This window comes from Xyrauchen texanus, chromosome 20 (assembly GCF_025860055.1).
Source record: "Xyrauchen texanus isolate HMW12.3.18 chromosome 20, RBS_HiC_50CHRs, whole genome shotgun sequence".
Taxonomy (NCBI): domain Eukaryota; kingdom Metazoa; phylum Chordata; class Actinopteri; order Cypriniformes; family Catostomidae; genus Xyrauchen; species Xyrauchen texanus.
In genome coordinates, this window is record NC_068295.1 from 37845387 (window position 1) to 37873104 (window position 27718).

General features: G+C 39.8%; 1 protein-coding gene across 3 annotated transcripts in view; it reads right to left on the reverse strand.

Moving 5' to 3' along the window:
• Positions 1 to 568: 568 nt before the first annotated feature.
• The window catches only part of LOC127660734 (calcium uptake protein 1, mitochondrial-like), an 89698-nt gene continuing 62548 nt past the window's right edge, over positions 569 to 27718 (reverse strand). For 2 of the 3 annotated variants that reach the window (XM_052151120.1, XM_052151121.1), the window contains exons 6-12: positions 20409 to 20523; positions 18610 to 18692; positions 15901 to 16101; positions 13426 to 13563; positions 10068 to 10176; positions 4225 to 4314; positions 570 to 1343 (exon numbers count right to left, since the gene is read on the reverse strand). In XM_052151120.1, the coding sequence (XP_052007080.1) occupies positions 1180 to 1343; positions 4225 to 4314; positions 10068 to 10176; positions 13426 to 13563; positions 15901 to 16101; positions 18610 to 18692; positions 20409 to 20523 (900 nt within the window). In that variant the 3' untranslated portion in view covers positions 570 to 1179. Of the gene's footprint in view, positions 1344 to 4224; positions 4315 to 10067; positions 10177 to 13425; positions 13564 to 15900; positions 16102 to 18609; positions 18693 to 20408; positions 20524 to 27718 lie in introns of all 3 variants that reach the window. The other variant, XM_052151122.1, reaches the window with a different exon arrangement.

Sequence of the window (27718 nt, forward strand, 5' to 3'; positions counted from 1 at the left end):
AAATTATTTCATGACCATAAACGTCAGGTCGACAGGTCCTGAGATTTTAGATTTCTTTGGAACAGGAATGATGATGGGCATTTGAAGCAGCATGGGATTTCACACGGCTCCAGTGATCTATTGAAAATCAGTGTGAAGATGGGGGCCAGCTGGTCAGCACAGGATCGAAGACAAGCTGGTGAGACACCATCTGGGCCTGAAGCCTTCCTCGTCTTATTTTTCTGAAAGACTAGGCTCAAATCATTTTCACAGATCTTAAAAAAAGTGTAGCTTGACTTTCAGAAAAGTACAACCCAAGAAGTCAAACTAAATTTTATATTAATTTTATTTGAAGCTTACCATTTTTTAACTCTATTACCAAAGTTTGATTACAAATATGATTTAAAATCTTTTTTTTAACAAATAAACTATTTATTATATCATTTTATTTTAATCATTGCCACTCAACTTAACACAGTCATCTTATAGCTTCATGTGATTTTGTTTTGTTTTGTTTTTTGGGTCAGACCCCCTCCAACCCCCTTGTAATTTGCGCCCTGATATTCAAAAACTAATACACAAACACAACACAGCCGTCAGTAATGTAAAAATCTTTTAATAGTATCGCTTTCAACATCCTTACAAAAGAAATTCAATAAGATTTTCAAAATATTAATGCGGTTCATAGTACAATGGAAATTGCTTGTTGAAAGTCAGTTGGAAGCTAATAATTTGCTTCTGGGACATCTGGATGCTTTTGCGAAAAGGGGTGTAAAATAGACCTTCTCACATGGGAGCATTTTGCTTAAACAGTGAAAGCAAGTGTTTTAAATCAAAGATAGAAATCATACAAATAACCTCAAGAAAAGAAACTCATGGCTCTGTCTAGAGGACAGAACATTTATTATATATTGCATTCTACTGTCATTGTGACCTCTTGCTGTTTTGATGCCACATTCAAGTTCTAGTGTGTGTAGAATTGTGCAACTGAAAATGTTTTAAAACATCAACAAATAAATACAAGATAACCAAACTTTTTTTGTCTTAATGTTAAATAGTTGTTTGTAGCGGTCTTAAACGTGGCACAGATGCACTGAATGCACGAGCACTAGTTACTGTAGCATGCGTGTTTCAGATGTGCCTCACTAGTTCATTTTTTAATGATTAATTAAACTCCATCAGAGGACAACTCTCCAAGTGTTACTGCTGTTTAGGCATAGCAAAGTCCCAGGCGGTGTCCTGGGCACACTTCAACATGGCACGCACAAGCCGGGTGAAACCCATGTCCTTGGGTTTCTCCAGCCCACGCATCAGCCTCTGTTTCATGATGGAGATGAATTCCTTATTACTCAGCTCTCCATTACCTAAAAGGGAGCAGATGACAGAGAAATATGATGGGTAATTATCACCACCAGTGCTGACCAACTCCATATGCACAGCCAACCTCAGCAGAACATTTTGAAATTATCGGCATCGGCCGATAACTGTGCCAAATTGGCTAATTAACATAAGTGGTCATTCTGTCTACTGTCTTGTGGCCATTTTCTGTTTTCAAATACACGCACACACACACACACGCACACACACACACACACACACACACACACACACACGTTGTGTTTCCATGTTTTATGGGGACTTTCCATAGACATAATGGTTTTTATACTGTACAAACTTTATATTCTATCCCCTAAACCTAACCCTACCCCTAAACCTAACCCTCACAGAAAACATTCTGCATTTTTACATTTCGGGTTTTACTATCCTTATGGGGACATTTGGTCCCCACAAAGTGATAAATACACGCTCACTCACACACACTACACACACACACACACACACACACACACACACACACACACACACACACACACACACACACACACACACACACACACACACACACACACACACACACACAGTTGTGTTTCCATGTTTTATGGGGACTTTCCATAGACATAATGGTTTTTATACTGTACAAACTTTATATTCTATCCCCTAAACCTAACCCTCACAGAAAACTTTCTGCATTTTTACATTTTCAAAAAACATCATTTAGTATGATTTATAAGCTGTTTTCCTCATGGGGACCGACAAAATGTCCCCACAAGGTCAAAAATTTTGGGTTTTACTATCCTTATGGGGACATTTGGTCCCCACAAAGTGATAAATACACGCTCACACACACACACACACACACAGTGGCAAGAAAAAGTATGTGAACCCTTTGGAATTTGCTGGTTTCCTGCATTAATTGTATATAAAATGTGATCTCATCTTCATCAAAAGACACAAGTATAGACAAATACAATGTGCTAAATTAATAACACACAAAAAATTATAATATATTATGTCTTTATTGAACACATCCCATTAAGCATTTACAGTGCCAGGGAAAAGTTTGTGAACCCTTGGATTTAATAACTGGTCGATCCTCCTTTGGCAGCAATAATCTCAACCAAGTGTTTCCCGTAGCTGCACAACGTTCAGGAGGAATTTTGGATCATTCTTCCTTACAGAACTGATTCAGCTCAGTCATATTTTTAGGATTTCTGGTGTGAACGGCTCTAGAGGTCATTTCACAGCATCTCTATTGGGTTAAGGTCTGGGCTCTTACTGGGTCAATCCAAAAGGTGGATTTTCTTTATTTGCAGCCATTCTGTAGTGGATTCAATTTGATGTTTAAGGTCATTGTCCTGCTGCGTCACCCAACTTCTACTGAGCTTCAGCTGGCACACAGCCACACTGATTTTATTCTATAGGATATCTTGATAATGGCAAGCAGTCCAGGCCCCGAAGCAGCCCCAAATCATGATTCTCCCTCCACTCTAGGGATGATGTTTTCATGTTGGTATAAAGTGCCATTTTTACGGCATTAATAGTGCTGTGTGTTCTTCCCAAACAATTAAACCATAGATTCATCAGTCCACAAAACATTTTCCCAGTAGTGTTGTGGAGTGTTAAGGTGGTCTTTGGTAAACTTCATTAATGTTTTTGTTAGAAATTTGTGGCTTCCTTCATTGTGTCCTACCATAGACACCATGCCTGTTTAATGTTTCCCGTATAGTAGACTCATGAACAAAGATGTCAACCAGTTCCAATAATTCCTTTAAGTCTTTAACTGGTTCTTTTTTTTTTTTATATAACGTTGAGCATTCATCTTGGCTGGACGGCCACTTCTAGGGAGAGTAACCACAGTATTAAATCATTCCATTTATAGACAATTTATCTAACTGTGGACAGATGAATATCTAAGTGCTTCGAAAATACTTTTTAACCCTTTCTAGCTTTATGCAAAGCAACAATTGTTGATTGTAGGTCTTCTGAGATCTCTTTTTTGCGAGGCATGGTCCATGTCAGCAGATGCTTCTTGTGAATAGCAAACTCAGAATGTTTGTAGTGCTTTTCATAAATCAAAGTAGCTCTAACCCACACCTCCAATCTCATTTCATTCATTATATGACAGTCTTTCCAACTCCTTAAACGAATTATATTTGTTTTGTCATCTTTAGCCCAGGGATTCACTTTTTCCATGGTACTGTGAATGTTTAATGGGATGTGTTAAATAAAGACATGAAATATTATAACTGTTTTTGTGTTGATAGCTTCTTCACGTTGTGTTTTGTCTGTACTTGTGACTTTAATGAAGATGAGATCACATTTTATAGGCAATTTATGCAGAAAACCAGCTAATTCCAAAGAGTTCATATATTTTTTTCTTTCCACTGTATTTTTAATGCATTTTCAGTATATATTGTGTAAAAAATTGTCAGATGGGCTGGTTTGAGTATTTCTGTAACTGCTGATCTCCTGGGATTTTCACACACAACAGTCTCTAGAATTTACACCGACTGGTGTCAAAAACAGAAAACATCCAGTGAGCATCAGTTATGTGGACGGAAATGTGTTGTTGATGAGAGAGTTCAACAGAGAATGGCCAGACTGGTTCAAACAGGCAAAGTCTACAGTAACTCGACGAGGCGGACCTACACAATATTAGGCAGGTGGCATATATATATATATATATATATATATATATATATATATATATATATATATATATATATATATATATATATACACACACACACACACACACACACACACACACACACACAGTATATACCAGTATATGCACACACATATTGTTTCAGCCATTGACCATCCTTCTCTTTTGATATTGGTATTAGCCACTGAAAAACCCATATTAGTCGACCAATATCATAAATGCACACAGACACTCACCGTCACAATCGAAGAGCGCAAACACAACATCACACACATGGTCCGACAGCTCCACCTTGGCAACTGTGCGTGCTACCTGCTTCATGGTGGCTGAAGAGATGGGATGAGATGGAGAGAGAGAGAGAGAGAGAGAGAGAGAGAATTATAGTGTGTAGAGTGATAAGTGGAGCGGTAACAGAGCAGTCTCGTCCAACTCATAAGCTTCATGAACACTTTGCCTGAGCTTGATTAGTGGATATAATGTAGTTTTGCTGGGCTTGATCAATACTGGAAATTCAGTTCCTGAAGAGAAAGCTTCACCAGATAGAAAACAAAAAAGTGGATAGATAGAGGGAGAGAGTGAGAGAGAGAACAGCCTGTCGGGAACTTTAGGAAAAGTAAGGGTGGGATACATGGGCGATGGAGTCAGGGAGTGATGGCACTTTTTCAGCCTGCATCAACTGAACATAGTTGACTGATTTTAAAATATAAACAGCAGAGCAGGGCTCTTCAACTACCTTCTTGCAGGGGCCAGAATATCCAGAGGAAAATTTGAAGTGGCACCAAACTTTTTCTATATTTATCTTAGCTAACACTTTCATTATAACTATAACTCTAACATGCAAAACAAAACTAAACAACACTAATACTATGCATTTATTTACATTACAATACTCAGAGGTATTCAATTAACATTTTTAAGGTCTGTCCACAAATTCCTTCAAAAGGTCTGGCCAAAGAACAAACCTCACACCCTCAACTAACAAATAGGCTTGGATGAAATTTACTTTGAAAATAAAAACATAATAGGGTTATTGTTTATAAATTATGAAAACGGAGAACGAACATTTTATCTGCTAAATTCTGTATTTTTAACAATATCAATCCACATAAGAAAACAAATGGCAATCTAATGTAGAACTGTGTTTTTACATAAAATAAAAGTAAAACTGAAAAAGAGAAAATGTTCTGTAGTCCCTTTTCCTCTATTATATTCCCATTCAATGAGGGGGAAATGAGCCTTTCCTTGTCCTTCACATATACTTGTGTAGATAATCATTGGTAAATAGAAAAACAAACTGATTTGATGATGCTGGGGATTTAGAATGCCGATAGAACCAAATACAACCAGGTTCAAACACAATGTATGCAGGTTCATTGGCACTTCACATTATCACTTTTAATGAGCACTACAGACGCTGAACTGATGAGACAAGCCCATTTAACACTTGAAGAATAAAGAAAAAAAGGTTACTTTTCTGTACATTTTCTTTGAAGTTCGCTTTTCATTATCAATTTATCTTTTGTTGAAAAAGGTTGTGCATATGAGCTGACATCACTTCTGTAACAACTGCTGTGATGTCAGTCGAAGACTCAAATCAAACTGATTGGGTGCTACAGTAGAGTCTATAAATCTGACACACTGAAAACCTGGGAAATGTTATATAAATATGTAAATAAAGTTTTCGCTTTTTTTTGTAATTAAACCAAACATTAGGACAGAACATGATAGAAAAATAGGCAAGATTCTCCACCGTGTCTAGGTCACTAATAAAATATAAGTAAATTGTTGACATTGACCATGTTAACAGCTAAAATATTTCCTATTAATTTTGCATCAAAATGTCCGTTTAAATTTCTCAGAATCTTAAAACTTCGTTTCCAGATTTAAATTAGACATACATACCAGTCCCCTTAAAGCAGATCTAGACAGATGGTGATTGTGGAGGAGGGGGGTTTCAGTGAGAAATAGTTTGTAATGTGCTGCAGTAAAACCTACTAGCATGTTGCAGTGAAAATCTAACCCCCAAACAACTGCAATTTGAATGATAGAGAACACTAGACAATTGGCTAACAGATTACATGTCAACCTATCAGCTTGGGCCATAGAGTATGCAAGTAAATTGATAACAGATTAAATGTTCATTTAATGTTCAGATTAAACCTATCCATTTGCGCCATGTTGAGTTTCATGACTGAATCATTAACAAAAACAGAAAGGCTGTGTAAAGATATTAGATCAAATTTAATATTGAACCTCATTGCCAAGTCAGCATGGTACATTCTGTCAGATAATTATTAGGTTTAAGTGGGTAGACGGTTCAGCACAGTTAAATGTCAACATCAGCACAACCTAATTATTATTCATGAGCCACATCACAATGCCAGCACAAGTTGTAAAGATGGGGGCAACTTAAACAGCTGTCCCGGCGGGAGAGGAACCAGACAAGAAAGCATCCATCATAGTCAAGAGTCAAGGCAACCAGCTTCCTTCCAGATACAGCCTCAGTATCAAAACATATCAGAAGAGAAAAAGACAGATCAAGAGATGACAAGCTGATGAAAAGCCTCTTTTGTCTTCATAAGGATCAGTAGTTCACTAAGTTTTGTATGGAAAATGTTAGCAGCTGGACATCAGACAGAGAGACATCCAGTTATAATTCAGATACTAGATGAATCGATCCCAGCGATAAGCCTTGTGCGGAAAAGTGTAGATTTAAACAGGACAGCCCTGATGCAATGCCACAGGCTGTTAGGTGCAGAGAGACAAGTAGCACTGCAGTACAGTATTTATGAATAATTAGCGGTGTTTGCCAAGACAGAAATGCTCATACTAATGTAAACAAATCCCTTACCCTAAGTGTTAAGAGGTGTTCATACTGAAAGGGTTTAAATTGCTGGAAGTTCCTACTCAACTGCAGTGTCCAAGTGTATCAGGAGACAGATCACTTGAGCTTAACTGTCTGTATAGCACTGCTGTGTATATAAATAAAGTTAAACTCTGTTAAATTTTGTAGCATCTCTAGTCACAGATTTCTCCTCAGACTGACAACTCTCAGAGCAACCACAAAGAACACCTTACAGTGAGGAAAAGAAGTATTTGATCCCCTGCTGATATTGTACGTTTGCCCACTGACAAACAAATGATCAGTCTATAATTTTAATGGTAGGTTAATTTGAACAGTGAGAGACAGAATAACAACAAAAAAAAAAACAGAAAAACGCATGTCAAAAATGTTATAAATTGAATTGCATTTTAATGAGGGAAACAAGTATTTGACCCCTCTGCAAAACATGACTTAGTACTTGGTGGCAAAACCCTTGTTGGCAATCACAGAGGTAAGACGTTTCTTGTAGTTGGCCACCAGGTTTGCACACATCTCAGAAGGGATTTTGTCCCACTCCTCTTTGCAGATCTTCTCCAAGTCATTAAGGTTTCGAGGCTGACGTTTGGCAACTAGAACCTTCAGCTCCCTCTACAGATTCTCTATGGGATTAAGGTCTGGAGACTGGCTAGGCCACTCCAGGACCTTAATGTGCTTCTTCTTGAGCCACTCCTTTGTTGCCTTGGCCGTGTGTTTTGGATCATTGTCATGCTGGAATACCCATCCACGACACATTTTCAATGCCCTGGCTGAGGGAAGGAGGTTCTCACCCAAGATTTGACGGTACATGGGCCTGTCCATCGTCCCTTTGATGCGGTGAAGCTGTCCTGTCCCCTTAGCAGAAAAACACCCCCAAAGAATAATGCTTCCACCTCCATGTTTGACAGTGGGGATGGTGTTCTTGGGGTCATAGGCAGCATTCCTCCTCCTCCTCCAAACACGGCGAGTTGAGTTGATGCCAAAGAGCTCGATTTTGGTCTCATCTGACCACAAAACTTTCACCCAGTTCTCCTCTGAATCATTCAGATGTTCATTGGCAAACTTCAGATGGGCCTGTACAACAAATGCTTTCTTGAGCAGGGGGACCTTGCGGGCGCCGCAGGATTTCAGTCCTTCACGGCGTAGTGTGTTACCAATTGTTTTCTAAGTGAGAATGGTCCCAGCTGCCTTGAGATCATGACAAGATCCTCCCGTGTAGTTATGGGCTGATTCCTCACCGTTCTCATGATCATTGCAACTCCACGTGATGAGATCTTGCATGGAGCCCCAGACCGATGGAGATTGACAGTTCTTTTGTGTTTCTTCCATTTGCGAATAATTGCACCAACTGTTGTCACCTTCTCACCAAGCTGCTTGGCGATGGTCTTGTAGCACATTCCAGCCTTGTGTAGATCTACAATCTTGTCCCTGACATCCTTGGACAGCTCTTTGGTCTTGGCCATGGTGGAGAGTTTGGAATCTGATTGATTAATTGATTGCTTCTGTGAACAGGAGACACCTTTAAGAGTGTGCTCCTAATCTCAGCTCGTTACCTGTATAAAAGACACCTGGAAGCCAGAAATCTCTGATTGAGAGGGGGGTTGAATACTTATTTCCCTCTCTGTGCTCACTGTATCATCTGTATAGCAAAATGCTAACAACCACTCCTTAGCATCCATATAGCAACACACTAACAGCCACTCAGAACACCTTAGCTCATAACACATGAACAACAGGCTAACAACCACTTAGAGCAACTTATCAACCATTAAGCATCATGTTAACAACCACTCACATCTCTTTTATAAAAAATCTGAGAGTTCTAGCAAACTTGCTGCAAATTTGCCACTCAATCTTTTCACATGCAAATGAGCTTTTAAGCAAACTCTTCACTGTCACCAAATGTTAGCTACAGGTTCACCACTACCGGTAAAGAGCTGCACACTTCTGGCAAACATCTGCGGTGAATCGCAAGCTCATTTGCATGAGTGAGAAGTTTGCTGTACGTTTGTCAGAACTCTAGATTATTTGGAAGGGCTTATAAACCATTTAGCAACATGTTAACAACCACTCAGAACACCTTATCAACTGTATAGCAACACACTAAAAAAACACCCAGAAAACCTCAACAACTGCATAGTAACACGCTAACAACCACTCAGAACACCTTAGCTTCAGAATAGCAACATGCTGACAACCACTCAAGTCACCTTAGCATCCGTATAGCAAAAGGCTAACAACCATCTTTGCAACTTCATAGCAACAGGCTAAAAACCACTCAGAATACCTTAGTAACTACATTGCAACAGGCTAACGACCACTCAGAAATCCCAAGCAACTGTATAGCAACTAGGGATATGCAAAACTACAGATTTTAATAATTGATTAGTGAGTTGGTTGTTTGAACGACTACCCATAGAGCACACATGCGTCTCCGAGCTCTTTGTTTAAGAGTGTTTCATCTGGAAAGCATTGCATTCTAAAGAACATCTGCTTAACATCTTAAAAAGATCAGATCACCAAGAAACATTTGGAAAACTTTCGAAACTGTTTCAAAACAGTATGGCATAACAAAGCCTCATTTGCTAAAATCATGTGACTTGGCCAGTTTGATATGCGCTCCGAAGCATTGGTTTGAAACAAATAATTCATAAAGGTTTAAAAGCTTCAAAAGCACCCGTCACTACCTGGGTGCACCATGGAAATACAAAAGTATATGAACATGTTAACTCTTAAACGCATACCTCGGGACTTCAGAGACCCGGGACCTCATTTCACAAGCTAAATGTTTTGAGTAGTTAGCCCAACACGGTGTGTGTGTTTGATAGCGTAGAAGATTATTAAAGTACTGCTGGGAAGAGCGCCAGCAGCAGTGAAACGGGATGCATCTGGTGGAGTGTTAAACAGTCCAGAGGATCTGCTGATGGTGGGAGTAAGAGAGGAGGAGGAGAAATCAATGATGCAATATGGAGATTAGAATTGGGAATTCTCTCATTAGAAAGTAAGTCTCCCAAAGCCAGATCTTTGACAATAGGCGTGAAATCTGGTTCACTTAGCAGCCTATTCTGACCAAGAAAAGCCCACTTAGACAGGAAGGGATCGTTTAAGTAACCAGTCAAGCGACCAACCATGGTGTGTGTTCTTCATGTGACATTTAGGCTATGTTCTGTTTCAGGATGAGATTACAGTAGAGTTGAGGTTTTGTGTATGTGTTTGTACCTTTATCTATAGAGGCGCCCGCCATGTGATAGAAACTCAGTGCAGTGTCCACGTCATTCACGTTCTTCAGGAAGGTGAAGAAGTTCTCCACTTCTTCAAAAGTGATACCCTAAAAATCGAAAGAGAAAGATACAATTTATTATAAAGCAAATCATTTAGTTTAATTATTTAATGATGATTGTTCATTGAGCTCAGTTAGAAAGACCAGTATTAGTTAAGAAAAACATGCTGCGTTTGCAATGAGCACAGAGCTGTTTTCATACTCTAGAGTGCTGTAGTGCTCTCATGCTAAAGTAAGTGGCTGACGTAACGTTTGCACTCGTCCTGTCATACATTTCAGCTGCTCCTCGATTAAATTTGTGTAATTGGATGAATCTCAAGAGCCTGTAAAGAGCATGTCTGTCATATTTCAACCAAAAATCTAAATATACAAAATTACACCCCTCCCCCTCCCAGAAGGTCTGCTGTGGCACAAGTCACAGAAAATGTTAATGATGGTAACAGGGCGGGCATGGGTAGCTCAGTGAGTAAAGACGCTGACTATCACCCCGGGAGTCGGGAGTTTAAATTAAGGGTGTGCTGAGTGACTCCAGCCAGGTCTCCTAAGCAACTTGGTTTTATCCGGTTGCTAGGGAGGGTAGAGTCACATGGGGTAACCTTCTTGTGGTCACGTTTAGTGGCTCTCGCTCTCAATGGGGCGCGTGGCAAGTTATGCGTGGATCGCGGTGAGTAGCATGAGCCTCCACATGCTGTGAGTCTCTGCGGTGTCATGCACGGAGGCAACTGAGATTCGTCCTCCGGCACCTGGATTGAGATGAGTCAGTATGCCACCATGAGGACTTAGTGTGCATTGGGAATTGGGCATTCCAAATTGCAGAGAAAATACAAATAAAAAAAAAGTAAAAAAATAAATAATTAAATTATGGTTACATGTTTTGTAATGAATGTGTTACAACAGAGGGCATCCCACCCAGCATATGGGGCTGCTTAACTGCAGACCGGTCAGAGTGCCCATGATGACCCCTGTCCACAGTCAAAAGTGCCTACATTGGGCATGCAGGTGTTGGAACTGGACCTTGGAGCAATGGAAGAACGAAGAATATGAAGAACCCCTTCATGGCAATGTATTCCCTGATGGCAGTGGCCTCTTTCAGCAGGATAATGCACCCTGACACACTGCACACATTGTTTGAGAATGGTTTGAGGATCATGATGAAGAGTTCAAGGTTTTGCCCTGGCCTCCACATTCCCCAAATCTCAATCCGATTGAGTATCTGTGGGATGTGCTGGACCAACAAGTCTGATCCACGGCAGCTCCACCTTGCAACTTTCAGGATTAAAGGATCAGCTGCAAACGTCTTGGTGCCAGATACCACAGGACACCTTCAGGGGTCAGTCCATGCCTCAGCAAGTCGGCACTGTTTTGGTGGCATGCGGAGGACCAACGGCATATTAGGCAAGTGGTCATAATGTTTTGGCTCATCAGTGTATAAATTAATATATTACTTCAATATGTACACTGTACATCATGGACATATCCACTGAAAACCATAAAAAGTTGACTTTACCCAAATGAAGAGAGTAAACACTTTCCATCAATTGCATTGAGTAATGACGTCTCCAAAACTTGTGTAGTTATGCTCCCTTAAATTGGTGTTCATATAGAATAAAACATTTTAAGTTATTGAAACTAGATGCAAGTAGACTTAAATAAAATTTGCTTTAAAATACTGTTCTTTCTACTTAATTATGTTTATTGAATAGACTCAAATTTAGATCATACATTAACAGCTCAAATAAAGAATATTATATCTGATTTAAGATTAATCATAAAATAAACTTAATTCTCCACAGAAATGCATAGTTGTCTGTACTTCAGTTGAACATGCACAAGGAGAATTTCAGATCGTGTTAACAGGGTTCAACTTGAACGAAGGGGACAAATCACCCTAATGGTGACATCACATGAAACAACTATTTGCAACAACAACAAAATACTACAAAAGAGCTAAAACCTCTATGAATTCTTAATAACAACTATTTAAATGCCTCCATAAGTTCCCTTTGACATAAAAGGAAACATAATTAAACAATTTAAGCACAAGGGATTATGGGTATTCCACAGAGCCTCAATTTTGTACTCAGTCGTAAATCGAGTTATTAACACTTAAAATCTTAAGTATAAGGATTTTTGAGAAAAACATGTTCAAGGAGCATAGATATTTGAGATACGAGCCCAAAACTTGACATTTCAAGCAATGCTTAACCCTCCTATGATATTTAGTCATTTTTTACCAAAATACATATTCCTAATTTAATAAAAATGGTTTCCTTTATCTGAGCAATACAACATTTGTTACTTTTCCTCCATTTGTCATCTGTACATAAAAAAAATAAACTGGGCTTGTCTAAGTGGTCATAAAAAAAGCATCACCTTTGGTATTCATGGTCAAAATAGGCTGACCATTGAAACTGAATGGGAAAGACCAAAAAAGCAGAGCAATTTATTTTTTATCTGTCAAATACAATCAATAAATCAGCCACAATGCACAAAAAACAGACAGAAATAACAGGGTGCGACGATAACACACTCACACGCACAAACAGAACCAGGGCATCAATAAGTGAGCTCTACAGCCACCTTTTGGTCATTTCTTGATGTTCATTTTCTTGACATTATTATGCACTTATTTTAAGTTAGAACATTTTAATGTTTTAAATAAATTGCTGGTAGAAAAATTGCTGTCTTCACTTTGTAACACCATGGTCAGGTTTGATTGCAAGCTAACTAAATTAACTGCAAATACCAAAGGGTGGTGCCATTTTTAATACCACAGGAGGGTTAATTAAGGCAACTTGATTTTTCCAGTAATGCCAAAATTAGGTTTTACAATGTACAGCCCAATGAGAATCATCAACAAGGATAATTACCAAAAAGTCAAGTAAAATGTCTGGATAAGTATTTATGGAGTAAATGTCCATAACTGTCCTTAGTCTATGGCTCTGTGAGGGACAATTATTGGGATTGAGACTCTAATTAAAATTTACAAATTAACCATTCAACCCACTGAACAGCACTAAGAAGATCCATTTCCTTGCCTGACCCACTAATGTCACATTCATTAACAGGAAAATTTAAAAATGTACACTTATATGGCAATGTGATTAACAAGAAAAGGTTTCAACCCCTACTGTATATTGAATGGGTCATTTCATGAGGAACCAATTTTCCTTGATCTTTTGATATAAAAGAGCTTGATGTACTATGATAACACATAATATAACTGTCAGAACTCGAAACTACATTGACATTTCACACTCACAATATACAGCACTGTAATATTGGCGGTTTGCCCACCTGAGCATCCTTGAACATTCTTTTGAGGTTCTTCTGCATCAGCTTGAGTTTACGAGACTGAACTCCACTGTAGGCCAAAAGCATTCCTCCAAACTGCTTCTCTGTGATCCTGCCATCTACCGGATCATTCCTCTCAAACTACACAAACACACACACAGTGAGTGCTGAATAATGGCATCAGAAGTGAATCTTGTGCTCAGCTGGTCAATATAATTTACAATGCATGTTCCACTGAATACTTAAGCATGGGTTCAGCTGTGCCAGGTCACCAAAGCTTAGTAATTTAAACCAGGCTACCACTCTTTTAAAGGCACAATTTTCCAGGACATTTCCAGGACATTTTATGTGCCCACCAATGGTAATATTTAAGCAAAAACACATGCGTCTATTTAAATCGAGCTTTTATTTTGCCGTTTCGGTTTGTTTTTGATGGTAGTTTCTCACCTCCAGATAAGCAGTTTGCTCCATGGCCCAGTGTAATCATTAATCCCAGTAAAGCTGTGATTCAATTACATAAAATACATAGTCTGTATGTGCTGCACACTTCAGAGTGCTCTCTGTCTCTGTCATCTCACAAACACACAAGAGGGGCAACCTCTGGGCCCATGAGCTCACTGGTCCACTGAAGCCCCCCACATATCACAATTTTTATTTGATTAATTATACATTCAAACATATATTTTCGTCCAAATGTTTAATATTCCACGACATTCTGAGTTTTATTGCTAATGCCATTTTTATGACTAGATTCTGTTTTCCCGCATACTACATATAGCTGTCCGATCGTTGAATTATTGTAAATGAATTCACATCCCAAGGTATTAAGGCTGAATCACCAATTGGAATTGGAGCCAAGGCTGTGCTGACGCGTCACTTCATAAACTTTTATGTATTCGGCAGCGCCAACGCGAGTCATGTGAAAGCCCCTGCAATGTGTATAAACATCAGTCACTTTTACGCATCAATAGCTCTTCCTCCCTTTTCTCTCCCTGATGAACAAGGTAGACTCACATGCCGATTTAGAAGTAAACAAACAACATGCCCCTCTCATTCATCGGTCGGTACATGTACCAGGTCATTCAGTTTGTTTCTGAATGAGAAGTTTCACAAGTGCAGCTTCTCACTGTGCATGCGCTGCTGTAGCCAAGCACACGATTGGCCGTAGCTGTGACAAATCAAGCGATCTACCGCTTTTGGACCGCAACTGCCAAGTGCACGATTGGCCACTGTTGTAATCAATTACGAGGGTGTAAGCATTCTTAACCGTTGACATTGTTACACAATGTGCAGCCGCCGACATTGACAAAATGATACGAATGAGTATTTGACTCCTATTCCGAGCCCCGATCTTTACCATGTTTTTGTACATGTAACGAAACCTTGCTAGCAACACAGTCAAATCATTTTATTACACTAAAATATTTTGCAGGACAAATAATTATTTCCAGGATGTTTAGGTGTGATTGGAAAACTGCATTACAAATTCCAGGTTTCCCAGGACGCGTGGGAACCCTGTTAATGTTAGCTGGCAGCAAAAGTTGAATAGCTCTCTCTCACTTGAATGCATCAGAGTTATTCCATTAGATTCACCACTAGATTCACAACTTTTTTTTATATTGAAAAAAAGTTGCATGGACATTCTTCATAAAATCTAATTTTCAGTTTTATTGAAGAAAGTAATACGGGTTTGGCAAAACATGAGTGAATGAGTAAATCTAATATAATGCATTAGCGAAGTACATTTCACTTCATATTTAGTGACTGTCGGGGCTGTAGAAATGCTTATCTCGGCTCTCTGTAATTTTAGATTTAAAAGTTGGGGTGAGAGATTCATGTAGGTGGGAGCTGTTAGCAGACAGAAGATGGAATATCTGCCAGATGAGAAAGCTGCTGTCTCAGCACATATCTCAAAGACCAGATAAAGACAGAGAGAGAGAGCAATGGTAAAGGTCTCAGTGACAGCAGCTGCCTAAAGAACTGACACTCTCTCAGACACAGAGGAGGTTACATCACACTTGCTCAGTCCAGATTGCTGTCAACTGCTCTATAGCTCTTGGTAGCTTTGTTATGTGCACCCCTCTGATGTCTGATCATTTGCTCAGTTGTTCTGTTGTTTGTTCTTTCTTCCTTTCAAGCTGGTCTGTTTCATGGTTTTATTTGTGGTTTTGGGGACCTGTCAGCTGCTCAGGCTGGAACACTAGCTGGCTGATAAACTAAAGTGCAGCTGAGCACTAGACCAGCTAGAGCAGCTTATTCCAGCTAACTTCTTTAATAGGTTTTTCTCAGCAGAATTCTTTTTTCTTACTTACTTTTCTTTCTTCCCTTTTCTTCAAAGCTCAACACATCTCCTCACACGTAACACTAAATTAGGATTAATACCCTCTAAAGCTGAAAACCTTCAAACTTCAAATGAATTTTTCTGTTATCTATTATGTGTAGTCTACACTTCCTCCTCCTCCTTTCTCGGCCCAGTACCTCGAGTTTAAGCACATCATGCTGCAATTTTCTCTGGAACTCCAGGAAACTGCCTATGGTGAGTTTGCCTTTCAGGTCAGCACCAAAAAAGTAGGTGGTGAGAGCTGAACTGCAGCCTCCGGACTTCAGAGTGTTTCCTGTGGTGGAGCGATCTCTGTGCCTCATCCCCATACTGGTCTGAGAACGAATGATACTCTGAACCTGCAAAAACACAAAGAGACGAGATGAAAGAGGAAGAATGAGAGGAAGGAGGAGGAGAAGTAGGAGAAGGAGGAGGAGCAGGTGGAGAAGTAGTAGTAGGAGGGGAAGCAGGAGGAGGAGGAGAAAAACTAGATGATGAAGAGGAAGGAGAAGAGAATAGAAGAATAAGATGATTAAATGGAGGAGAATGGGAGAAAGGGATGAGAACAAAGAGAATGAGAAACAGAGGAAGAATGAGAGAAGGGAGACGAAGCAGGAAAAGAAAATTGAAAGAAGAAAACTTAGGGAGGATAAAGGAGGAGAAGCAGCAGAAGAAGAAGAAAAAGGAGGAGGAATATTAAAAGGAGGAGAAGGATAGGGAAGTTGAAAAAAGGAGGAGAACAATATGATGAAAAAAGAGGAGAATGAGAAGTAGGAGAAGCAGGAGAATGAGAGGAAGGAGGAGAAGACGACAGAGGAGGAGGAGGAGGAGAAAGGAGGAGCATAAAAGCAGGAGGAGGAGAAGGAGGAGAGGGAAGTAGAGAAGGAGAAGCATGAGCACAAAAAAAGACGATGAAAAGGAGAGAAAGGGAGGAGGAGAACCAGGAGCAGGTGGAGAAGTAGTAGTAGGGGAAGCAGGAGGAGGAGGAGAAAAACTAGATGATGAAGAGGAAGGAGAAGAGAATAGAAGAATAAGATGATTAAATGGAGGAGAATGGGAGAAAGGGATGAGAGGAGGGAGGTGAGGCAGGAAAAGAAGAAAAATTAGGAAGGAGGAGCAGAAAGTAGGAGGAGAAGCAGCAGCTTCTCCTCCTAGAAAGGATGAGGAGAAGGATAGGGAAGTAGAAAAAAAAGAGGAGGAGAACAAGATGATGAAAAAGAGGAGAATGAGAAGTAGGAGAAGCAGGAGAAGACGACAAAGGAGGAGAAAGGTGGAGGATAAAAGCAGGAGGAGAAGCATGAGAAGGAGATAAAGGGAGGAGGAGATGGAGGAAAATAGAGTAAGCAAAGGAGGAGAAGAATGAGAGGAAGGAGGAGGAGAAGCAGGAGAGGAATAGAAGAATGAGGTTGAGAGGCAGGAGAAGAATAAAAAGTAGGAGGCGGAGAAAGGAGGAGAAAAAGCAGAAGAAGGAAAAAGGACAAGGAGGAGAAGGAGAGGGAAGAGAAGAAGCAGGAGAACAAAAAATATGATGAAAAGGAGGAGAGAAAGGGAGGAGGAGAATGAGAAGAAAAAGCATAAAAAGTATAATAAAAAGTAGGAGAAGAAGAATGAGGAGGAGGAGGAGAAAGAGGAGGATAATGAGAAGTAGGAGAAGAAAAAGACGGAGAAGGACACAAATGAGAAAAACTTTAGAAAAAGTAGGAGGAAGAGAAAAAATAGAAGGTGGGTAGAATGAGGAGGAGAAGAATGAAAGGGAGAAGAAAAAAGATGGAGAAGGACAAGAAGTAGTAGAAGAAAAACAATGAGGAGGAGAACAAGCAGGACCAGGAGGAGGAGGATATGTAAACATTTTTGAAGCAGCAGGATGAGAAGGAAGAATTAGTAGTAGTAGTAGGAGTAGAAGAAAAAGGAGTTGATAAACTCTGGAAGGTGCTTTCCTCATCAGAAATCCTTTAAAAAAAAGAAAAACTGATCTTTTCTAAAGTTATTTTTTGTCATTTATTGATGGAAAACTGACCTAAAGCTGAAATCCACAAAGAACACTGAAGTTTGCTTTCTATAATTGTTCTGAAACACTTCCAGAATGTAAATGTCTACTAGACAAGAGCTCTGGGATAAATTCAAGGAGTTCATTTCAGGGTGAAGGTCAAACTGCTCAGATGTCCAGAGACTGAGGAAAGTTCAGCTGGAACTGGGTAACTGACACAAGGACATCAAGGGCATTTAGCTCCTGTAGTTCTATGGGAATAATGGCAGTGTGTTGTTTAGCAGTGATTTTTGTGAGATTCTGGGATACCAACAAAGAGAAGCATCAATAAATCACCGACTGCACAAATTCTGCAGTTTAATAAATCATTTCAACAGGGTTTGTTGGTAAAATCAAGCAATTTTGATGTATTCCTTTAAATTCAAGCATAGCATTTCAGAATCAGCAGCTGTAAAACATGTATTTGATGTTATAAATGAAAGGAGTACGAATTTTGTTTTCCATAAACCATAGGCCATACTCTGCATAGTCTCACTACTGGTGTTCCACATGCCCAGGGAAGAGTGTTAAATATTCTCTTTGATGCGACTGTAGTATATTAGCTCTGTTAAACACATACAGTGTTCTTGCCTAATGGGTGCAGCATGTACCCATGATGCATTGTGAAAGACCAGCTTGTACCAGGTAAATAACACTCAGTGACTTTGCAAAGAAAAGGCAAATGTAGCCAGAAGGGCAAATTCTAATAACAAAACTTACAGAACAAAATACACAAATGGTGATTGTAAATATATAGCAGCTCCATTTCAGAACATATTCATTTGAATACTTTTATATATGATACTAAAAAGTGTCTTTGAGTGTCTGTGTGTTCACCTACTTGCTCAAACTCCTCAAGGTCGACCTCTCCATCTCCATTCAAGTCAAACATCTTGAAGGCGATCTCAAAGTTTCTTTGAGGAGCTGCAAAGGGAACGAAATAGAGAAAACATATGCAAGTTTATAAATAGGGGGGAAAAACGGGGTTTACAACATGATTTGGCATTGAATATGAGCACCAAAATTACCTTTTTCAAGCATGTCCTATAAAGCCTATCAATAACCTCAAACATAATATGAAACGATAATAACAGAACATAATATATATAACAAGATGCATGTAGCTCACTCGGCAACAAAACCGCAACTCATTGTTGCAGCGTTTCGAGATGAGTGGAAACTGCGTGGTGACAAACTTTTTCCCACATCCAGAAGTAATAAGCACTAAATATACTCTGAAAACAAAGAAGAATAAGTTGGCACCGTCTTATGACTGATATGCAACTTAAAAAAGGTATGACTCCACACTCATTTCTAAACAAATTCGGTATCTCTTACAATAGCAGTTAAAAATTGCAGGTATAATTGTAAAGCTTTATCTACTCCGTGCCAGTGGTATAGAAAAACTATGGACATTTACCATTGCTCTTGCATAGCAAAAACAGTGTAATAGCAGTATTTGTAGTAAAAGCACAGTAATCTCAGGTAAAACAATACATACACTACGTTTACATGGACACCAGAATGCGGCTTATTGCAAGAAAGCAGCATTTCCATGCACTGTATAAGAGGTGTACTCTTTATGTCAGCTTTCAACATAGCAACATAATTTCCCTTCGACGCTTGTGTAAATAACAAACATTTCTAGATTTATTTCCAGATATTCCAGAGCTTTTTGTGTGTTTGTAACCTTAACTTCAATATTGAGGTTTCCCTCTTACATAAAACTCTGGGATTCCCCCAATGTGCATGCATATATGCGAACGTGAGGGACCATCGATATTTAACATTGGTGTTCATAAATTGGTATAGTTTATAGTGTATGTGGTTTTCCCACAGTACTCCCAGAAATTTTTACTCTTTCCGCTTTGTTGACTTGTTGTTGGGCTCCATCCTATGCCGTTTGTTATCCGGTCAGTTCCATGCACATCCGCGCTCTTCAAAAACCATGGGAAATCAGCAAAAAACAAATAGCCAATCAGCCTCTTTTTAAAGCTGCATTTTATACAAGGTGAGAGTGAAATTAAAAAGAAACTTGCCGCTAAAATAATATCCTTGTTCATTGTAAATACCCTTACAACAAAAATCTAAACTAGCCGCAAATTTGCCACTCGTTATTTTCCCATGCAAATGAGTTTTCACCACAAATGTTTGCCAGAAATTTGCAGCTTTTCGCAAGTAGTGGCGAACCTTTCAGCAAACCTTTGGTAACAATGGACAATGTGCCGCAAGTTTATGAATTTGTCACAATCTCATTTGCATGTGAAAATGATCAATGGCAAATTTGCCATGAACTCTCGGGAATTCAGTGAAGCTGTGTACGAATCACCGCCCACACAGAGGTCACTGCCAAACCAAGCAAATTCCTACTGGTCAATGCGGCAAATTTGACAGTCAACGTTCACCAAATGTGAAATACGCAAGGGCAAATTCTTCAACGGAAGTCCAACAGAAGTCCATTGCCAGTAGGTGTCAATTCAATGTCCAAGACCCTACTGTCATATCGGCCAGCAGAACATAAACGAAAAGTTACTTTATTTAAGAAATTACATTATTTTTTGGAAATACCAAAGACTCCATTGTCTGATAACCTTTAAGAAAAACACAATGGTAATGGAAAACACACTCAGATACACTCACTGGAGAGGACGGTCGTGAGGAAGATGTAGTCAGAGAAAGAGATGAGTCCACATTCTCCCAGTGTGTAGAAGATGCTTCCCTCATCAGCAAATCTCTCTCGGTCCTGAGTGATCTTCTGCAGGTGCCCACAGAGAAACAGAGATAGTGTGTCAGCACTGCTTCAACTAAACACTAGGTGGCACATTTGAGTCCTGTTTGAAATGAGAGCTCCATACAGTGTGAACAGAGCAAGTAGATAGAGGTACTAGCATGCTAACACTGACTCCACACAGTACAATCATGCAATGCTGCATTCTCATACAAGAGACGAGTAAGAGAGGAAACAATATGAAAAAAAAAAAATATATATATATATATATATATATATATATATATATATATAAATATATTATAATGTTAAAACAACCATTTCATCAGTGTCACTTACAAAACCGCACATGGCTGTGTTTCAAAACCTAGTGAGCTGCCTTCCAGGACAGCACGTTTAGACATCATAGGTATGTTCAAATGTCCAGATCATGGGTTGCCTACCTAAACAGCACATCTGGGCATCATAGGTATATTTTCACATTTTAATTGAGTGGGTTGTCGTTGTAAACAGCATTTTTTGGCATCATTGGCATATTTTAATGTTTAAATCAAGTGGGTTGTATGCCTAAACAACATTTTGGGCATCCTCGTTGTGTTTGAATGTTTAAATCAAAGAGTTTCTAACCTAAACCGCATTTTAGGGCATCAGAGTTGCGTTCAACATTCCAATCAAGTGGGTTGCCCATGAAAACAGCATTGCTGACATCATAGGCCTGTTCAAATGAAGTAGGCTTCCTATCCAAACAACATTTGCAGGGCTCATTGGCATATTTTAATCTTTAAATCAGGAGGGTTGCCTGCCAAAATAGCAATTCTAGCATCCTAGGTGTGTGCAAATGTTTACATTAAACCGGTTGGTTGCCTAAACATTCTATGATGATGAAATGTTTTCAAGGTAGGCAGATCACTAGATTTCTAGACACAGCCAATGTATCTATAATGAATAACAATATTAACTGCAAGTAATCACTTAGTTTGCTTTACAATTCCCTTACAATACACACTGTATTTGATATTTCTGCAGTAAACTGGTTCACATTTCATGAGTCCGAACGAAGGTGACTCCACAGTTGTGTGAACACAGTTTTCATCCTGTGTTTTGACATAAAATAGACAGTGACTGAAGAACAGATGTCACACACTCAGAATAATTAAGTGTGGGACTACACACACACACACACACACACACACACACACACACACACACACATAGCATGCCAGTTCAGCATCTGTTGACATATTGTGTTACCTCTGTCTGGGATGGATCCCATCAGTGTGTAAAGGGGAAGATAAAACGGGTTAAAACACAACCTGATGCACGCACGCACACACACACTTATGCAATGTCCCAGATACACTGCCCACTCAACACACACACTCCCTCTGAAATAACACTGAATACACAGGCTGTAACATGATACAAGCCAATTATGTATGATACCTCCATCTTGACTTCAGCGTCACTAGATCATAAATAGCAAAATGAGATTTCCCTCTGAAAATCGTATTAGTCGTGTTAAGGCTCGTACAGGGTTAGGGATTTGACAAAATAATTAGAGCTTAACAGTTCCTGTCCACTTGGGAGTGCTGCATAATAGATGAGTGTGAGATATTGCCTTTACATATATACAATATTACTTATTATTACTATTATTAGTAGTAGTATAACAGTGAATATTACATAACTATACCGTAGTGATCTATTTCTGTCATCCTTTTTTCATTTGAATTGAGCTTTTTGTCTGGCGGAGCTTTTATTTTGAAGTGTTTGTGTTTTGACCAAGGAGTTCTGACATAATGACAGCAGATTCACAATCTGAAATAACCGGTCGCTACGTGACTCAAAGTGATTTTTAAACCGCAAAAGGCTACTATTTAAATAAATAAATATGAAGTCTGTATGTATATGACTCGCGCAATATAGTGCAAACTAATCTCACTAGGGCATTACATGATTTTATTTGTGCGCTGAATGTTTATGTATGACATTCGTACGTCAGATGGTATAGGTTTTTGGTATCGGAGCATTTTTACGAACAATAGTCAAGTACATAAGCGAAGTATCAGACCCCATTCTGATACCGTATCGTATTGGGACAACACTAAATATAAGCATATACTATCAATAACCAACCTCAGAGCTCACGGTATGTCTGTGTCTAAAGGTTTATAAGTAGCCGGTGGTCAAATATTTTTGTATGTTAAAGGGATAGTTGCGATACCACCTTTGAAGCTCTAAAAAAAACAGATAGTCAGCATAAAGGTCATTCATTCAACGATCACTTCTGGAGCAAAAATAACAATATTTAAGTACTTATAAACTATAAATAATCGCTTCCGGTAAGTACGTGTGATGTAATAGCATTGGCACGTTTGTGCAGCAACAGACACACGTGAGAGACACAACCGGAAGAGCAGTGCTGTTTACAACTGAGTAGGAGGAACGCTGTACAGAAGCTTAGTTGATTCTTATTTAAATCTGTATTTGTATCTGTATGTTTACTCACAATGGTGCATTTCTGTGTTCATCCTGGATGTCTTAACCGAGAGAAAAATGTGAGATTACGTCCGAACATGTCAACGAGAATACGTCACATGACAGACCACGTGAACTCCGCCTTCTCGTGAATGAGTATACATACAGCTGCTGACTGGAAGCCATGATTTATGGTTTAAAAGTCCTTAAATATTGATCTTTTTCGCACTAAAAGGGATCGTTTCGCTTTAGAAGACATTAATTTAACCAGTTGAGTCATATGGATGACGTTTTTGCCGACTGTCTGTTCTTTATGGTGCTTCAAATGTCGTATTGCCATCTATATGCGTTTTAAGGACCTACTGAGCAGAAAATATATTTTTTCTGTTTTTCTTCAAATGTGTTCTGCTGAAGAAAGAAAGTCATATACATCTCTAATGGCATGAGGATGAGTAAATGATGAGAGAATTTTCATATTTTGGTGAAGTATCTCTTTAACGCTAAATTGTAGAATTAACCCTTGTCTCAGGAAACCAATGTACTACATAGTTGAGCTGGGTTCATGACTTTTCTATCACTCCATGCTCTTTCTACTCACATAAAAGTAATTCCACATCAAATCAATATTTCATAACCATTTATTTGTATATTTGGTAAGTGGGATAGCATACAGACATTAAGTATCCATCTAGCAACCACCCAGAACATGCTAGCAACCATCTAGCAACACCCTAGCATGCATAACAACAAGCATAAAACCACTCAGAACACCTTAGCAACTGCACAGCAAGCCCCTGGCAACCACCCACGACACCCCAGCATTGTAGCAGTGAATTTTGCACAAGCAAGCACTCACATTGTGAATGGTGTGTCAATGCAAGTATCACTAGTATTATTGCTCATACTTAGCATTACGGACTTTAATGAAACCCCTAACTATACTTCACCAGACTACACCAAACTTCAGCAAGTAACTCATAACTTGAAAGGTGTGTTTCTTTGTGAAGCAATCAGACGTACACCTTTGCAGACATGGAAACAGGCAAAAAATTCCTACAGAACCTGAAGGAGGGCCATATCATGGGACCAGAATATAAGAAAATTGGGTGTGGGCCCTTTTGAATTTTTGGCTTGTGGACAAGCAAACAAGCACCTAGCAACCCACCCAGAACACCATAGCAACTGCATAGCAACACCCTGGCAACTACCCACAACACCCAGGTAGCGAGTGTTGCATGGGCTGGCACCACTCACAATTTCTAGTGCAAGTAATTGCTTTGCTGCAGTTTTATCAGTGTGCATTTGACTGCATGGAGGGTGGTTTGTAGGGGGACAAGGTGAACACAGGTTATTTTTGTACCAGCTCTGAAACTGGTTGGACTGTGAATAGATTTGAATAGCCAGCGGGTGCTGTTGAAGGAGCTGACAGTAACAAACATGTGTGTGTGTGAAAAGAAGTGGTGAGGGGCTAATAAGCTCAAGGCTCAATGTGTCCCTGCTGTCACCTTCAGAAGACACTCAGGAGACGCAGTCTTAGATCTGAACACCAGACACACACATTAGCAGTCGGCGAGAGAATGGTCAGCAGTGCTAAACACTCTCCGTGTGAAGACACTTGCTCTGTTCCAAAACCTAGTGAACTGCCAATGGAGTCAGCATTTTAAGGTATCATAGGCCCCCTAAGATCCCTCGGTTTTGCCATATTCTAAAGCAGCATTACAGGAATCCATTGCAGAAAAGGCAATCCCATTAGGAAGAGTGATGAGCTCAGTGAATAAATCCATGATGGCAGACATGGTGAGATGTCGAATATAAATTTTGTCGTTTTTTATCTGCCTGGTTTCTTTTACTGTGGCGTTGCACTGGGTGTCCCACCCACAGTGAAATATCTTTGGTCTAAAATCGTGCTGCACAAAGGGGCTATGTTACACTCACTGCAAAGTTATTTGTTCTTCGCTCTGATCTAAAAATAAGGTTGAAAGAGTCAAGCAACAGTATCCTGTTTGCAAACAGGATACTGGGTCCACGGTCCACCATTTAGAGAAGCATTAAAATATAAGACTTTATATTAACATTATGCAGTCATGTTGCTAATGCTAACATGCTACACATAAAATGCACCTGTTACCCTCTTGCACTGATACTACAGCAAAGATGGGTGTATAAAAGGGTTGCATGATTTATAACATATTTGTTTTCTAGTTGTATTTATATTTTTATAATTAGACTTAATGAATTGTGTAGCTAACTGTGATGGACATTTTCAAGAAACTGAATTTCATTAACTAAATGCAGATGATTAGTAGCCTGAGACCGAGTTATAAATGAACTAGATGCAGGTAGACAGCTCTTACGAGTTACTAGACCAGTTATTGAACCAAAGAGGCTGTTCGAAATGAAGGAATCAAACCTACAGGCAGAATCGAAAGTCAGCTGATCGGTCGTGTCCGACTCAAAAAGAACTGAATGAGCCGTTCACACGAACTGTCAAAATTTGCAGAGGATTACTGATATGAGCATGCACCCCTCTATTTTGCCTTTCTCTTTGAAACAAGTGTATTTTTTTGTAAAATACCTTACGGTTACCTTTTCCAATGTTATTCTCCAATGTTGCTACTTGTATAAAAAAACAAATGTATAAAAGTTTCATTTTCATCACACTGAGGACATGAGTGAGCATGGGGCAAACTGTAAGTTTCTTTAATGGCAAACAAAACGTACTGGGAATATGCATATGACTAGTTTTATTAAATAACATTTAAATGAAAAATCCTAAAACGTTTCAGTCAAGAGATGTAAATTAATTGTACTATTGTTGTAACCCCAAATCAGGTTATTCAAGCCTCAGAGAGGGAAAGGCCAACACGGAGCGGCAGTGGGAGAGAGAGGAAAAAACAATGTACTCAGCGGTTCTCTGATACGGCGTAGCTTGGTGCTCGGCCACTCCTCCACTCTCTAATGGACGACAGCCGCACCTCCCCGGGAGGATCGGAGGCAGTCCTCCGGCCCCTGGCGGATGGAATACCCTGCCGCGTTCCGGTGGATGGTAGGGGTCTCCTCTACCCCTGGCAGCGGCCCAGACTGCTTCAGGCGGTCGGTTGGGAGCCCCTCCTCCCCTCGCGGTTGGCAGCCGTACCTCCGCTCTCAGGCGGCCGGGCTCCTCCATCCCCCGGCGAACGGCCGTGGCTGCTCCGTAAGGGTGGATGGTAGTGGCGAGGACTCTACTATAGCGCATCCCTCCTCCCTCCCAGGTTTTGGCACCAGTGTAAGGGGATTAACGGAAAGGAGGAGGCTAGAACCAGCTTGACAATATAAATCATATTTTAATATAAAACTCAACCAAAAAGACAAACGCACACAGGTGTCAGACAGCTGTCCGTAATTCTCTCTCTCTCTCTCTCTCGCACTGCCGTCTTCGGTCGGCCTTCATCCCTCTCGACGGCTTATTAGCCTGATTAACAAAGTGCTAAATCTGTTTTTGAACCGGTTAAAACTAACGGTCTGAAAGAATCAGTTCGCGGAATTAAATCTGACTTCCCATCACTAGTAAATGGCTTTCGGCTGCAGACAAAGCCACATGAAAGGAGCAGCATAACAAACAACAGAGTGAACGGGCACTCTATGTTGGAGTAGATTTGTTTACATATGTAGACCAATCTAGAAAAAAAAAATGTATATGACATGGTCTTGGAATATGTCTCTAAAGAATGATTGTATAGATGTAGGCGAGTTTGCACCAGCTTGGCAACACTGCACTCCAGTGTGTTCATGTTGACAGATCTCGACTGAGTGAAGAAATTAACTGGAAAAATATGTTGGCATCAAAGCAGGTAGAGCACCTGGTCATACCCATTGAGGATGTGGACCAATGGCATTAAGGTGTTTAACAGCTGGTACAAATTTTACCTGCAAGTTCAAGCTGGCAAGCAGTTTCAAACTACAGCAACAAACTCAAAAAGACCTTACAGGCAAGATGTTGTTTGAAATTAAGTCAAACTCATTCTTTTTTCGATTTTGCTAAAAGTATATTGCCACTTTAAGAAGCCACTAGTCTATTCAAGCAGTAAACTGTAAGACAGCTCACAAGATTTGGGGACGGAGCCATTGTGAGCACAGAGAAATGAGGGAAGCCTGTGAGGTAAACCTCCCAGACAGTCTCTTGTAAAAAGTACAAAATAAAGGAGGTGGGGGGGTGGAGAGAGAGAGAGAGAGAGAGAGAGAGAGCTGTGAAAATCTCTAGAAAGGCTTTCAGCAGTCAGCAGCTCAATCTCTTTAATGACTAATCTTCAGATGAGCTCCGCAAGCCTGCAGCAAGAGAGTCCAGAGACTTACTCAGAGTTCATAGACACAAACGTACACACACATCTTGTTGGTCCTCAGACTAATAGGGCCTGAGAACTTATTTAGGCAGTTTTCACACTTCAAGTTTAATTTCACCCCCTACCCATGCAAGACTCTTTTCAATTTGTATTTTTGGATCTGACCCGTGGTATTTGTGCACCTTCAACGTGACTGTATGACCATGAGTACTAGCAACAAGTAGTAAACTCATAGGTGGGCACCTGAGTTCGGAAACAGTTGTCACACCAACCAAATGGATTTAACTAAAACATTATACAGACTTGGGGCCACACCAAAAGCTCTAATGTAAAAACACTTTTATAAGTGTCCAAACCAGGTGCGACACGATAACCCAACAAGCAATAAAAGCTCTCTCTTCCATTTTTGTCCTAACCAGCCGCAG